Here is a 13,617-nt window from a genome sequence, read left to right as displayed (position 1 = left end):
ATAGGTCCTCAACTTCCATGAATCTTGGACAATTGAAAAGAGGTTATGGGATGGAATAGCTTGGCATTGGTAACAATTCAAAGAGTTATCCACAATTCTCTAAAATTGACCTCACATCTAGCGTGCCACCTGTTTGAAGAAATGCTCGCGTATGACTTGGATCCTGGCCCTTATCTTTGGTCATGAGTATCTTGGCAAGGTTATGACTTTAAGACCATTTATCTTGACAACCACTTAACAAAAACCCAAGGTCCCTAGTTTATTGGATGAAGGACATGGAGAAGAGTATTTTGATACCAAACTTGAATTCATGAAATGCTTATAACTCTCTAGAACTCATCTTGAAAGTGGCACGCCATGTGCTTGATCAATTGCCTACTGCTGCCCAGAAAACTTGCCCAGCTTTTTGCTTCGTATACAGTGAGATTTTGCCAACTTCTCCCTTCAATAACTCTCAATCCATATGTCATATGAAAAAACTCCCAACTACAACATTGTAGAGGGCCATGAGATGGACATTTTTGGTGTTGAGCTTGTTTTGATTTGAGGCTTGTATCCACGTGTAAATTAGGCTCAAAGTCAGCTGCTTGACTATTTTCAAATCCTCAAATATTTTTCTAAGTGTTTTTTTTTCTATTTATGGAAGTTTCCCATTTCATCTAACTTTCCATATTTGGCAACTTTGGTTATTTTCTTGATTTTATTTATTTCTTTGACTTTCTTTGACCGATTTTCCACCAAAAGTCAACATTTGACCGTTGACTTTGACTTTGACCAAAAAGTCAACATTTTCTGATTTTTTCTGATTTCAGATGAATTTCCCGATTAATCCGTTTCGGAACCAATTCTCAATCAACTTCCAACCAAATAAACTCCAGTGAATGATATTTCTTCGAGACAGTCATATCTCACGTCCACAAACATCTCCTGATTAAATCCTGACCCGAAAGTCAACAGGGTTGAATTTGGTCAAAAACCCTAATCTGAAAGCCCTGATGAACCTGCAATTTGTATCTTTTAACCAGAGCTTTGACTCGGAGAGAATGAAACCCTGATTTTAGGAGTATGCCAATGGAGATGATCCTCTTCAATAGGGCCTCAGATCTGATTCTTCTTAACCAAGAATTTCCCCAACCTCGGCCTCTTTTTGTCAATTTTCTTGAGCAGTAACTGTGATATGGATGAATGTGTTAGATGAAGGACCTACATGCGGTATGTACATGAATGTGATATGAAAGCCAATTGGATATAAATAAATGGGCAAATTTTGGGGTGCAACAGCTGCCCCTATTCAATCTTCTTAGACCTGAATGTACAAACGATACAAGTTCTGGACATGAGAGGTGTAAGTGGATTGAATACCCGAAAGTACCATCAAAATTTGCATTCTGCGGTAAATCAAAGAGTGTTGAATGTTATCAAAGGATACCAGCCGAAGGTGGACCTTAAACAGGTTGCTAACCTCAGTTAGACTTCAAAAAGAGACACAGCCGAAGGGTGACTCGATGAAGGATGAAACCAGCCGAAGGGGAATCCGATCCTTGTTTGCTAACCTCAGTTAGACTTCAAAAAGAGACACAGCCGAAGGGTGGCTCGATAAAGGATGTAACCAGCCGAAGGGGAAACCGATCCTAGTTTGCTAACCTCGGTTAGACTTCAAAAAGAGACACAGCCGAAGGGTGACTCGATAAAGGATGTAACCAGCCGAAGGGGAAACCGATCCTAGTTTGCTAACCTCAGTTAGACTTCAAAGAGAGACACAGCCGAAGGGTGACTCGATAAAGGATGTAACCAGCCGAAGGGGAAACCGATCCTAGTTTGCTAACCTCAGTTAGACTTCAAAGAGAGACACAGCCGAAGGGTGACTCGATAAAGGATGTAACCAGCCGAAGGGGAAACCGATCCTATTTTGCTAACCTCAGTTAGACTTCAAAAAGAGACACAGCCGAAGGGTGACTCGATAAAGGATGAAACTAGCCGAAGGGGAATCTGATCCTATCTTGCTAACCTCAGTTAGACTTCAAAAAGAGACACAGCCGAAGGGTGACTCGAGATCAAAAAGGGGTATGCCAACAATCATTGGACTTGGCGAAACACAAGAACTACAAGGTTCCTTCAGGCCGAAAGGCGGGATGTAATTGTACAAGAGTGACAATCATTCGGATTGCCACACACTAAACGATTGAACTCAGCAAACGGGAAATCACCAAAGAGATAATGATCTTTGTGCAGAATGACTTTGTATCCAATCCACACTGGAGTGAGACTTCTTTTGGGAATATATTATCTTGTGCCTTTTAGAGCACATACAAACTTGGCTTATGCATTGATGCATGTTTTGAACTTTCTTTACGTAATGCTCCATATTCATGGGAATGCTACGCTTTTGAGGATGCAGTGTGAATGCAATGATTACTATATGCAAAGTGCCAAACAAAGGCATTCGTGTGAACACCGGACAAAGTCTTTTATCTGATGAACTCTGTGGGGATTCTTTTTGACTTCTTGACTTTGTGAGGCCACCAGATGGTTTCTTGGACGACCCCCAGTATGTCACTTCTGTAGGGGGGAACTTACACCAGAGGGGCCATATCGTCATCTTGTTTGGAGACTTTGAAGATTGCACCTCCCCTTTTTGAACTTCCACATCTTTGTCGAAGGATAAGGGAATCTAATCAACACTGCGGAGCATTTGAGCCTTGGCTCCAGAGAAATAAACTCTAGTACTTGAAGGAAAGGAGACCTCTGGGTTCTTGAAGCGTGGATACTGGCATCTGACTATGCTGAATGATCGGAGGTTCCTGCAAGACAAATCAAGCAAATATGCCCCAGGCATGATGGTTCTACCTCGTCCATCATCCCAAGTACTCAAAATCTTTAAGCAATTCTATTTGTTTTAGCTCATGTTCCTTTTGTAGGACTTCGATGTTAGAAATGCAATGCTTACCAAAATAATTGAACGCTTTTGTAAACAAAATAGTAAAAATAAAACAATGTAGGAATTTTGAGTAAAATATCTTTTTATTAATGAAAAGAAATGCCTAACATAGGCGGGTACACCAGGAAGCGGCCCCTTAAGGAGGTGGCCACCAAAAAAAGAAAACAAATAGAATTTACAAACATGGCAACGTAAGAAAAGATTCCATTGGGTTCCAATCTTGCTATGCCTTGCAGATCTTCGATGTTCCTTCTGCTTTGCTTTCCGAAATGGATGAATGGATTGATCCTTTGCCCTTGTGAGCCCTCCAATTATGGTGACTAATTATGCTTGAAGATCTAATGCACGACGCAGTCATTCGCTTTTTGTCCCTCTTTTGCCTGGATCGCCCTTTCGGGTTTTCAATCCACCAGGACCCCTTTTTTGCCTAAGTCGCCCTTTCGGGTTTTCAACTTAGCGGGTGTACTTTATTTCTTTTTCATTCTTTTTCCTGATCTTTTCCTTTTCTTTTATTTTTATTTTTTGATCAGGTTTATGCGAAGTATTTTTTAACTGCGTCGGCATTCACGGGAAGTGGGAAGTCTTCGCCATCCATAGTTGAGAGGATCATGGCGCCACCTGAGAAGACTTTCTTTACGACATAAGGCCCTTCGTAATTCGGAGTCCACTTTCCCCTAGGATCGTTGTGAATAGGCAGGATCTTCTTGAGCACAAGGTCACCAACCTGAAAGTGTCGAGCTCGAATCTTCTTGTCGAAGGCTCTCTTCATCTTCTTTTGATAGGCTTGCCCGTGGCATATGGCTGCTAGTCTCTTTTCATCAATAAGGTTCAATTGATCAAATCTGGTCTGGACCCAATCAGCTTCACTGAGCTTCACATCTGTTAATACCCTTAATGAAGGAATCTCAACCTCAACCGGAAGAATCGCTTCCATGCCATATACCAACGAGAAAGGAGTTGCCCCTGTGGAAGTGCGCACCGAGGTACGATAACCATGTAAAGCAAAGGGCAACATCTCATGCCAATCCTTATAAGTGACCACCATCTTTTGCACAATCTTCTTGATGTTTTTATTGGCCGCCTCAACTGCGCCATTCATCTTTGGCCGATACGGGGAGGAGTTATGATGCGTAATCTTGAAATTCTCGCATAATTCCTTCATCATCTTGTTATTGAGGTTGGATCCATTATCAGTGATAATTCTCTCAGGAACCCCATAACGACAAATTATATGGTGCTTGATGAAGCGAGTCACTACTTGCTTGGAGACATTTGCATAAGACGCAGCTTCAACCCACTTGGTGAAGTAGTCAATAGCAACGAGGATAAAACGATGTCCGTTAGAGGCGGTGGGCTTAATTTCCCCAATCATATCGATGCCCCACATAGCAAATGGCCAAGGAGATGTCAACACATTCAGAGGAACTGGAGGTACGTGAACCCTATCTGCATACACTTGACATTTGTAACATACCACCACATGGTTGAAACAATCATGTTCCAAGGTCGACCAATAATAACCTGCTCTCAATATTTTTCTAGCCATGGTGTGCCCACTTGCATGTGTACCAAAGGATCCTTCGTGTACCTCTTGCATGATCTTTGCTGCTTCGTGTCTATCCACGCATCTGAGCAACACAGAATCAAAGTTCCTTTTGTACAATACACCTCCAGCAATGAAGAACTTGGCAGATAGTCTCTTCAGAGTTTTCCTATCTGCGAGGGAAGCACCCTCAGGATACTCTTGGGTTTCCAGGAATTTCTTAATGTCATAAAACCATGGTTTCTCATCAGGCACATTATCAATGACGCCACAGAATGCAGGTTCATCCAACCTTTTGATCACAATTGACGGCGCTTCATTGTCCCATTTGACTTTGAACATGGATGCTAAAGTGGCCAACGCATCAGCCAAGTGATTTTCCTCTCGATGGATGTGATCGAAGGTGATCTCATCAAAGTATTGAGCCAATTTCACCACATGTTCTCTATAGGGAATCAAGTTGGGGTGGCGTGTTTCCCAATCTCCGTTGATCTGACTAATCACCAAAGCAGAATCTCCATAAACTGCGAGATTTTTAATCCTCAAATCAATGGCCGCCTCAATACCATATATGCAAGCCTCGTATTCAGCCACATTATTAGTACAATCGAAACAAATCCTGGCCGTAAATGGAATATGAAAACCTGTTGGAGAAGTAAGCACAGCCCCAATACCATTACCCAACGCATTAGAGGCACCATCGAACACGAGCGTCCATCGCGCCCCTGGTTCAGGTCCTTCCTCTTGATCTTGACTTTTGGAAGTTTCTGCCACGCACATTATATTTTCATCAGGAAACTCAAAGTACATAGACTGGTAATCGTCCACAGGTTGATGTGCGAGATAATCAGCAATCACACTACTTTTAATGGCCTTCTGAGTAGTGTATTGGATGTCATATTCTGTCAAGATCATTTGCCAACGGGCAATCCTCCCTGTCAATGCCGGTTTCTCAAATATATATTTGATTGGGTCCATTTTTGAAATCAATAAAGTGGTGTGAGTCAACATATACTGTCTCAGTCGGCGAGCAGCCCATGCCAAAGCACAGCAAGTTTTCTCGAGTAGTGAGTATCTTGATTCACATTCGGTAAACTTTTTGCTAAGGTAATAAATTGCGTGCTCTTTTCGACCGGACTCGTCATGCTGACCCAGCACACACCCCATTGAATTCTCGAGGACCGTCAGGTACATAATCAAAGGTCTACCTTCCACTGGAGGCATGAGGATTGGAGGCTCTTGCAAATACTCTTTAACCTTATCAAATGCCTTTTGACAATTGTCATCCCACTCTATTGCCTGGTTCTTTCTCAATAACTTGAAGATAGGTTCACACGTGGCGGTAAGGTGTGAGATGAACCTTGCAATATAATTCAACCTTCCCAGGAACCCACGAACCTGCTTCTCAGTCCTCGGCTCGGGCATCTCTTGTATAGCTTTTACCTTGGCGGGATCGACCTCGATACCCCTTTCACTTACGATGAAACCAAGCAACTTTCCTGATCTCACTCCGAAAGTGCATTTATTGGGATTCAACCTTAACCTGAACTTTCTTAACCTTTCAAACAATTTCTTCAGATGAACCAGGTGCTCTTCTTCAGTATGGGACTTTGCAATCATGTCGTCCACATAGACCTCAATTTCTTTATGAATCATGTCGTGAAACAAAGTCACCATGGCTCTTTGATAGGTTGCCCCGGCATTCTTTAATCCAAATGGCATGACCTTGTAACAAAAGGTGCCCCAAGGCGTAATGAATGTTGTCTTTTCCATGTCCTCGGGCGCCATCTTTATTTGATTGTACCCAGAAAAACCGTCCATGAAGGAGAAAACTGAGAACTGAGCAGTATTATCTACCAATACATCAATGTGAGGAAGCGGGAAATCATCCTTCGGACTCGCCCTATTCAGATCTCGATAGTCGACACACATTCGTACCTTCCCATCTTTCTTAGGTACGGGTACAATGTTAGCGACCCATGGTGGATAAACTGTTACAGCAAGAAAACCTGCATCAAACTGCTTCTGAACCTCTTCTTGGATTTTCTTGGACATATCAGGACGTGTTCTTCTGAGTTTCTGTTTGACGGGCGGAGAATTTTCTTTAAGGGGTAGCCTGTGCACAACAATATCAGTATCTAATCCAGGCATATCTTCGTAAGACCATGCGAAGATATCCGCATACTCCTTCAACATTCCAATCAACTTTTCTTTCACATTCTCATTCAAAGAAGCCCCTATTTTAACCTCCCTTCTCGTCTCTTCGGTGCCAAGATTCACCGTCTCAATAGGCTCTTGATGTGGCTCGATCACTTTCTCTTCTTGTTTCAACAATCTGGCCAACTCATCGGGCAATTCACAATCTTCTTCATCCCCTTCTTCAGCGGCGTAGATAGGTTTGTCAAAGTCATGACGAGGCATAGCAAGATCGTTGTCAATAGAATCTGGAGGAGAAATAGATCTGCATGGATTATGATTTATGCTTTATTTTAGAATGGAGGGATGATGATGAATAAGAAACGTTGCCATTTTTTTTTTAATTATAGATATAAAAGCAAAAACGGAAAGACAGGGAACAAAATATTTGAATGCAAAAACGTCCTTTTATTAATGATTTTAACATTGAAAAACAACAAATGAGGCCCTACATATGTTCACTGTGTCTTGGGCGGAACACAGGAATTATTGCATGATAAACAAAAACAAACATTATTACTTTTGATCAAGAGCAATTGAGATGATGTCTTCGGATGACCAGTTGAGAAGCTTCTGTCCCGGGACACACGGCTTGATCCATTCTTCAATGTCATAATCACTATCCACATCATCATCAGCAGCACAAATATGATCCTTGACGATGCCAGCACTAGAGAACTTGATCGGAACGAAGGTTCCGGGCTTCTTGAAGGACCCATCAGAAGAACTCTGCCCCAACTGATATCCAATCCCACACTTATCCTGCTTGATTGGTAGATCCAAGACTCGGCCCCATCCTTCAGGATGACCAGATTCAACCACAGCTTTGGCTTCCTTTAGTGAAGACATAGGAGCCTCCAACTTCTTCTTTTCAACATAAGGGATCTTGATAGTCTGGACGGCCTCAAACGCTTGACAAGGTGTTTCGTGGACCTCCCCTTCCACATCAATATATTTGAAAGACGCAAGATGGCTTACCACATGCTCTTCCTCCCCAAATATTGTGACTATCTTCCCTTGAGTGGCGAATTTGAGTTTCTGATGCAATGTGGAAGTCACGGCCCCAGCAGCATGGATCCATGGACGCCCCAGGAGACAACTGTAGGCCGGGTGGATGTCCATCACAAAGAAAGTAATAATGAAGAGTTGAGGACCTATCATCACTGGTAAATCAACCTCCCCAAACACCGACCTCTTTGAGCCATCAAAGGCTCTCACAATTAATTCACTTGGCCTTATCTCAACACCAGAATAGTCTAGCCTCATCAAAGACGACTTTGGTAACACATTCAAAGAAGATCCATTATCAACAAGAACACGAGATAGCATAGTCCCCTTGCACTCCACAGATATGTGCAAAGCTCTATTATGTTTTCTACCTTCAGAAGGCAAATCTGCATCAGTGAATCCCAATCCGTTTCCAGCATTGATATTAGACACAACCCCTTCAAGCTGATTTACTGAGATCTCAGGAGGGACAAAGGCAGTGCCTAGGAGTCTCAATAAAGCATTTCGATGTGTCTCGGAGCATAAGAGCAACTGTAAGATCGAGATCTTAGATTGAGTTTGACTCAGCTGGTCAACCACTTTATACTCACTCTTCTTGATGATCTTGAGGAACTCTTCCATCTCCTTGGCCACAGTATCTTCAGAGTTAGAGCTTTGCCCCTGATCCACCGTGTCTTCTACCACTCTTTTCCCTTTTGCTTGAGCTAGAGCTTCTACATTGTCATTGCGAGGGGGAGGATTGAAAATACGACCACTTCTTGTCATTCTTCCAATGCCCACAACATTATCAACATCTTCTTTCTCAACCGGTGCTTTAATCTCATACTTGGCCCCTTGGTAGAAAACTTCTCCGCCATAATTCCATGGGATTGCTTTCTCACTAGTATACGGCACGGGACCAGGTGCTGTAATAACCAAAGGAGGTGCTCTGGCAGGAATTGGGATCTTGGCAGGAGTGTAGGGGATGGATGCCACATTAATTTCATTCTCAAATACCTCGGGCCGTCGTACACGCTCAAACTGTAGATACCCACTATCTATCAACTGTTGAATACCATTCCTCACTTTATCACAAACTGATGAAGTGACCATGCAATTAGGACAGAATTCTCCACAACCAGCGTATAGTCTCATCCTCAACAATTCCTTCTTCAATAATGGCAACACTGAACCCAATTCGATCACATCCTTAACCAGGTGAGTGTCTTCAACAACCTCAATAGCATTTGCCGCATGGGTTCCATGGGGAGGCATAGGATTCTGAACAACATTAGGTCCTTGAGTAGGAGTAAACTCGATGGCTTTGGAGTCGAGCAAATCCTGGACTTTATGCTTCAACGCTTTACAGTTTTCAATATTATGTCCAGGTGACCCAGAGTGAAATTCACACCTTGCATTAGCATCCCAATTAGGAGGCAGCTTAGCAGGAGTGGCTAGAGTCCTCAATTGGACCAAGTTCAAATCGAGGAGATATGGCAATACTTGTGCGTATGTCATTGGGATCGGATCAAAAGCTCTTTCTGGCAATTTCGGTCGTTGTTGGTACTGACGCGGCTGATACCCTTGTTGTTGATGTTGGAAAGGAGCATTTGGGATAGTCACAGCGGCTACTTGTTGATGAGCCTGATTTCTGCCACTACCATAGTAAGCAGCACTCGTTTCACCTTCTCTTTTCTTAGCAAACCCATTATATGGCTTCTTTCCACCAGCCCCAGAGGAGGAACTAGCAGCACTCGGATTCTGTATTCTACCAGCCTTAATTCCACTTTCAATTCGCTCACCAATCATAACCAACTCGGCAAAACTTGAGGATGCAGAGCAGGCGGAATAGTATTGACCCTCCAGAGTGTTGGTGAACAGGTCCATCATTTCTCTTTCCAACATGGGTGGCTGGACCCTAGCCGCCAGCTCGCGCCATTTCTGTGCATATTCTTTGAAGGACTCATTAGCTTTCTGGGATAAATTCTGTAACTGAGTGCGATTTGGTGCCATGTCAACATTATACTGATACTGCTTTATGAAGGCATCAACCAGGTCTCTCCAACTTCGGATGTGAGTTCTCTCCAACCTCATATACCATTCCAAGGATGCCCCAGTCAGGCTATCTTGGAAAAAGTGCATCAACAGTCCTTCGTCCTCAGAGTATGCATGCATTTTGCGATAGTACGCTCGGACATGGGTCTTGGGACAAGTATTCCCCTTGTACTTCTCAAAATCTGGCACTTTGAATTTTGGCGGCACACGGACACCAGGAACCAAACCCAAGTCATTAATGTCCATACCGAGTCCTTGGCCTTCCATGGCCCTCATCCTTTCCTCCAGTCCTCTGAACAACCTTCCAGCATCATGTGGAAATCCCAACTCACTTTCAGGAAATAGATCCTCATGTCGATCTTCTTCCAACACGGGGATGGCAGCAGCTCTTCTGATTTGTTGTGTGGCTTGTCCTTCAGGAATGGGCTGGGGAGGCCCATAAGGATTACCTTGATTAGCAGCAGGAGGAATTACACCAGGTCCTCCGATCACAGATTCACCATTGACACGAATATCAGCAGGGTTTCCTTGCGGGGGGTCCGCAACAACCTGAGCAACTGTGTCCATCCTGATTCTGAGTTCTTCTTGGCGATCAGCCATGTTTTGCATGACTTCCATGAACTGAGCCATTTGAGCAGTAACCTGAGTTCTCATCTGGATAAGATCGTCCCTTAACTGATCCATTTGCAGTGAGTGATTAGCCCTTGTGTAGTAGCGATGTGTAGGCGGAGGTGCAATTGCTGAAAGAGAAAACCTGATCAGTCAGATAAGAACACCATCTGATGTACCTGTTTGTGCATGATGTGCATGAGGTGCATGTGTGCATATGATGTGAGGTGCCATTTTCAGAGTATCCAAAAATATTTAATATTAATCAAGAATGTTTAACAATGTGACAAAAGACAAGCATCAAGAGGAAACAAAAAGACTCAAATTTCATTAATAATCTCTTTTTGAATTTGGGCATACCCATACATTGACAAGATAGTTCAAACAACAGAAAAGATAAAGGACCCCATCCAACAAGCCTGGTGGTGGTCGCGAAATACAAGCTCAAACACTAATCCATCTGGGTGTAAAACAAGGGTCCTCCTTGTTTAAAGTGCTCGTCGCTCCACTTCTTAGTTTCATCGAACATCTTCTTAGTCACTTCTCGGTCTCTTCCTTTGACAAAACTTTGAATCACCACATCTTTGCGAAACAACTGCCCATCTAACATATCACAGTGGGCCACCAAGCTCTCACATCCTTTGCAATCAGGGAGGGTATTCTTTTCAGATGTACTTTCCATTTCTGCTATCTGGTTTCTGAGCTTTGCATTCTCTTCTGTTAGTCGAGCGGAACGGAGATGACTACCTTTGAGTTGTGTCTCCACGGCTAACCTTTGAGTAATTTCCTCTTCAAGCTTCTTCTTGATTGCTACCCTCTGAGTGGTTTCCTCTTCAAGCTTCTTTTTCAAACCCTTTACCTCGGCCCTAGCCTCTTTCTCTACTCTGAGCTTGTGAACCCTTAAATCTTCTCTGTACTCTTGCTTGAGCTTTTCTTCTGCTTTCTTTACCGCTTCTTCTATAACCCTTTGATGGTACTCAATACGAACAGTGGTAGCTCTTTCACCCTTTTCAGTTCTAGCCCTTTTTTGAACTCTGGAAGATCCTCCTTTCAGCATTTTAACCTCATGTGCTAATTCAGCCCTTTTCTGATCCACCAAGAAGTACTTTATTTTAGCGTCTTCCCCTTTTTCTCGCAACCTGATATTCTCCACATGTACTTGGTTGTACTCCTCAGCTGGTACAGTGGCAGTTAAAATCTCAGGTGGTTGTTCATATAGAGGGCTAACCTTCGGGAAAGGCAGCAGGCGCTCCTTAACTCTTTCTTCAACCCATTCAGTATAAGCTTTCTTAGCAATGGCATTCTTTCCCCCCAAGGTAGTTCGGTCTTCTGTATGAATTTTGTTCCACGCACTCCTTACTTTCTCCAAACCTTCTGGATCGGTTCCTTTTTCAAAACAAACGGACTCAAATATCTCTTTATCCAAAGGCTTGTCCTTTAGTACAAAACCCAACTGGCGCAGTGCTAGCTTCGGATTATAGTTGATAACTCCTTTTGTCCCTATGAGAGGAACATTGCCAAAACTTCCACATCTGGTTATAACTTGCTCGATGTCCGTTCGGAGGTGATACCAAACGATATCATTTGCAGTAAGTCCCATAATCCTTTGGGGCCACTTTTGTGAATCTCTTGTAGTGACAAATGCTCCGCTTTTAGGCAAATGTGAAGAAAACCATTCGTACAGTATTGGCAAACAACCCCCAACTGATCCCTTTTTTCCATACCTAGAATGGATGGCATAATAAGTGTCGGCCAACAGAGTGGGTACAGGATTTTGATCCATGAAGAGACAAATGGCAGTGAGATCAACAAAATTTGGAATATTCGGGAACATCACTAATCCATAGATCATGACGGCCAGGAGAGCATTGAATTCTTTCCACTTTTCCTTATCAGCAAGGGTTTCAGCTTCCCTCATCAGAAATTTCACATAGAATCCATGGGTCCCACCATTAGGCTTCCAGTTATCCTTAACGTCCTTCATGCTCAAATAAAGAGCACCAGCAATGCGATCCATTTTGGGCTTCTCGGGTGCACACACAAAAGGAACCTTATGTCGAACTTTGATTTGAAGAATGTGTGCATACTCTTCGAGGGTAGGGGCTAATTGGTAATCTTGAAAGGTAAAGCAGCGCAGCTCAGAATCATAAAACTGAAGAAGAGTGTAGAGACCCCACTCATCAATACGAGTAGTTAACATAAGCAGAATGTGGCCATAAGTCTTTCTGAATTCATCCAGATTTTGCCCAGTAACTCGGGTGCCCAATCGAACCAAAGGTGTTATATCCTCACGGTAGAAACTGCAAGAGAAGGTATGCTTCGTAGTCTTTTTGTTGACGGTCACACTGTTAGCCATTCTTGATGAGAAGTGTTGACTTTGGATACCTGAAAAATGGCATGCATATGAATGTTAATCTCTTTTTTCTTTTTTCTTTTTTCTTCTTTTTTTTCTTTTTTTTCTTCTTCTTTTTTTGAAATTAAACATGCTATGATGATTATGATGCAATGAAAGCTCCTCCCCACATAGGAGAAGTGTATGTTTCTTCTGAACAGGATCGGATGTCGCAGGACCAAAATCCGGCATAGATACCGCAAACCCATGAGAACCATAGTCACCAACATAACAGAACAGTCACCAACGGTACCTGTCATGAATATCCCACCCCACTCACAGGTGAATCTAGGTCAAGGTAGGTCAAAAGGTCTCCAGCGTTAGCAACTCTCCTGAAACACCGTCATTGTTGCAAATACATGCCAACAACGGTATCCCATTCGAGTCTCAGCTGGTCGTGGGTCTCATGATCGCAATCAACAGAACCTGACATTCTGTTGGCGTCATGACTATCCACTCTATCCTAGGTATCCTATGTGTCCACTCTGGCCTGGGTATTGGGCCTTTTACCTCATAGAACAACCCACCCAACCTGCAAAACAGAACAGAAGACCCCAAGGAACACAGAATATAATCCATATGCATGATGTGCAAACAGAAATAAACATGATATGCAAGCAAAAAAGTAAACATGTAAACATATATACAAGGTATAGACATAAAAACAAATAAACACCCAGTAAATAAAAAAACAAACGCAGGCTAGGATCGACTCAACTAAGGATGGACCAGCAACAGGTCTATCAACATCCCCAGCAGAGTCGCCAGCTGTCGCTACCGCGAAAAATGGAATCAGAGTCGCCACTAATATATTTATCCCATCGCGGGAAAGGAATACCAGAAACCTAACTCGAAACAAGAACAAGGTCTTTCGACCAGAGAACGGGGTACGGGAGT

The 13,617-nt window shown here is 43.0% G+C and overlaps 2 protein-coding genes across 2 annotated transcripts; both read right to left on the bottom strand.

Moving 5' to 3' along the window:
* Positions 1-3,470: 3,470 nt before the first annotated feature.
* On the bottom strand, positions 3,471-10,403 carry LOC131658022 (uncharacterized). Its single transcript, XM_058927358.1, has 2 exons — positions 7,198-10,403; positions 3,471-6,942 (listed from the first exon to the last, which is right to left on the bottom strand). The coding sequence occupies exons 1-2, from the start codon at positions 10,401-10,403 to the stop codon at positions 3,471-3,473; spliced, it is 6,678 nt and encodes a 2,225-aa protein (XP_058783341.1).
* Positions 10,404-10,779: 376 nt separating this feature from the next.
* On the bottom strand, positions 10,780-12,684 carry LOC131658021 (uncharacterized). The gene is made up of 3 exons (XM_058927357.1): positions 12,379-12,684; positions 11,392-12,297; positions 10,780-11,145 (listed from the first exon to the last, which is right to left on the bottom strand). The coding sequence occupies exons 1-3, from the start codon at positions 12,682-12,684 to the stop codon at positions 10,780-10,782; spliced, it is 1,578 nt and encodes a 525-aa protein (XP_058783340.1).
* Between the last annotated feature and the right edge of the window lie 933 nt (positions 12,685-13,617).

The sequence above is a fragment of the Vicia villosa genome, linkage group LG3 (assembly GCF_029867415.1).
Source record: "Vicia villosa cultivar HV-30 ecotype Madison, WI linkage group LG3, Vvil1.0, whole genome shotgun sequence".
Lineage (NCBI taxonomy): Eukaryota > Viridiplantae > Streptophyta > Magnoliopsida > Fabales > Fabaceae > Vicia > Vicia villosa.
The sequence above is the reverse complement of the archived record's forward strand: the minus strand, read 5'-3'. Positions and strand labels throughout refer to the sequence as shown.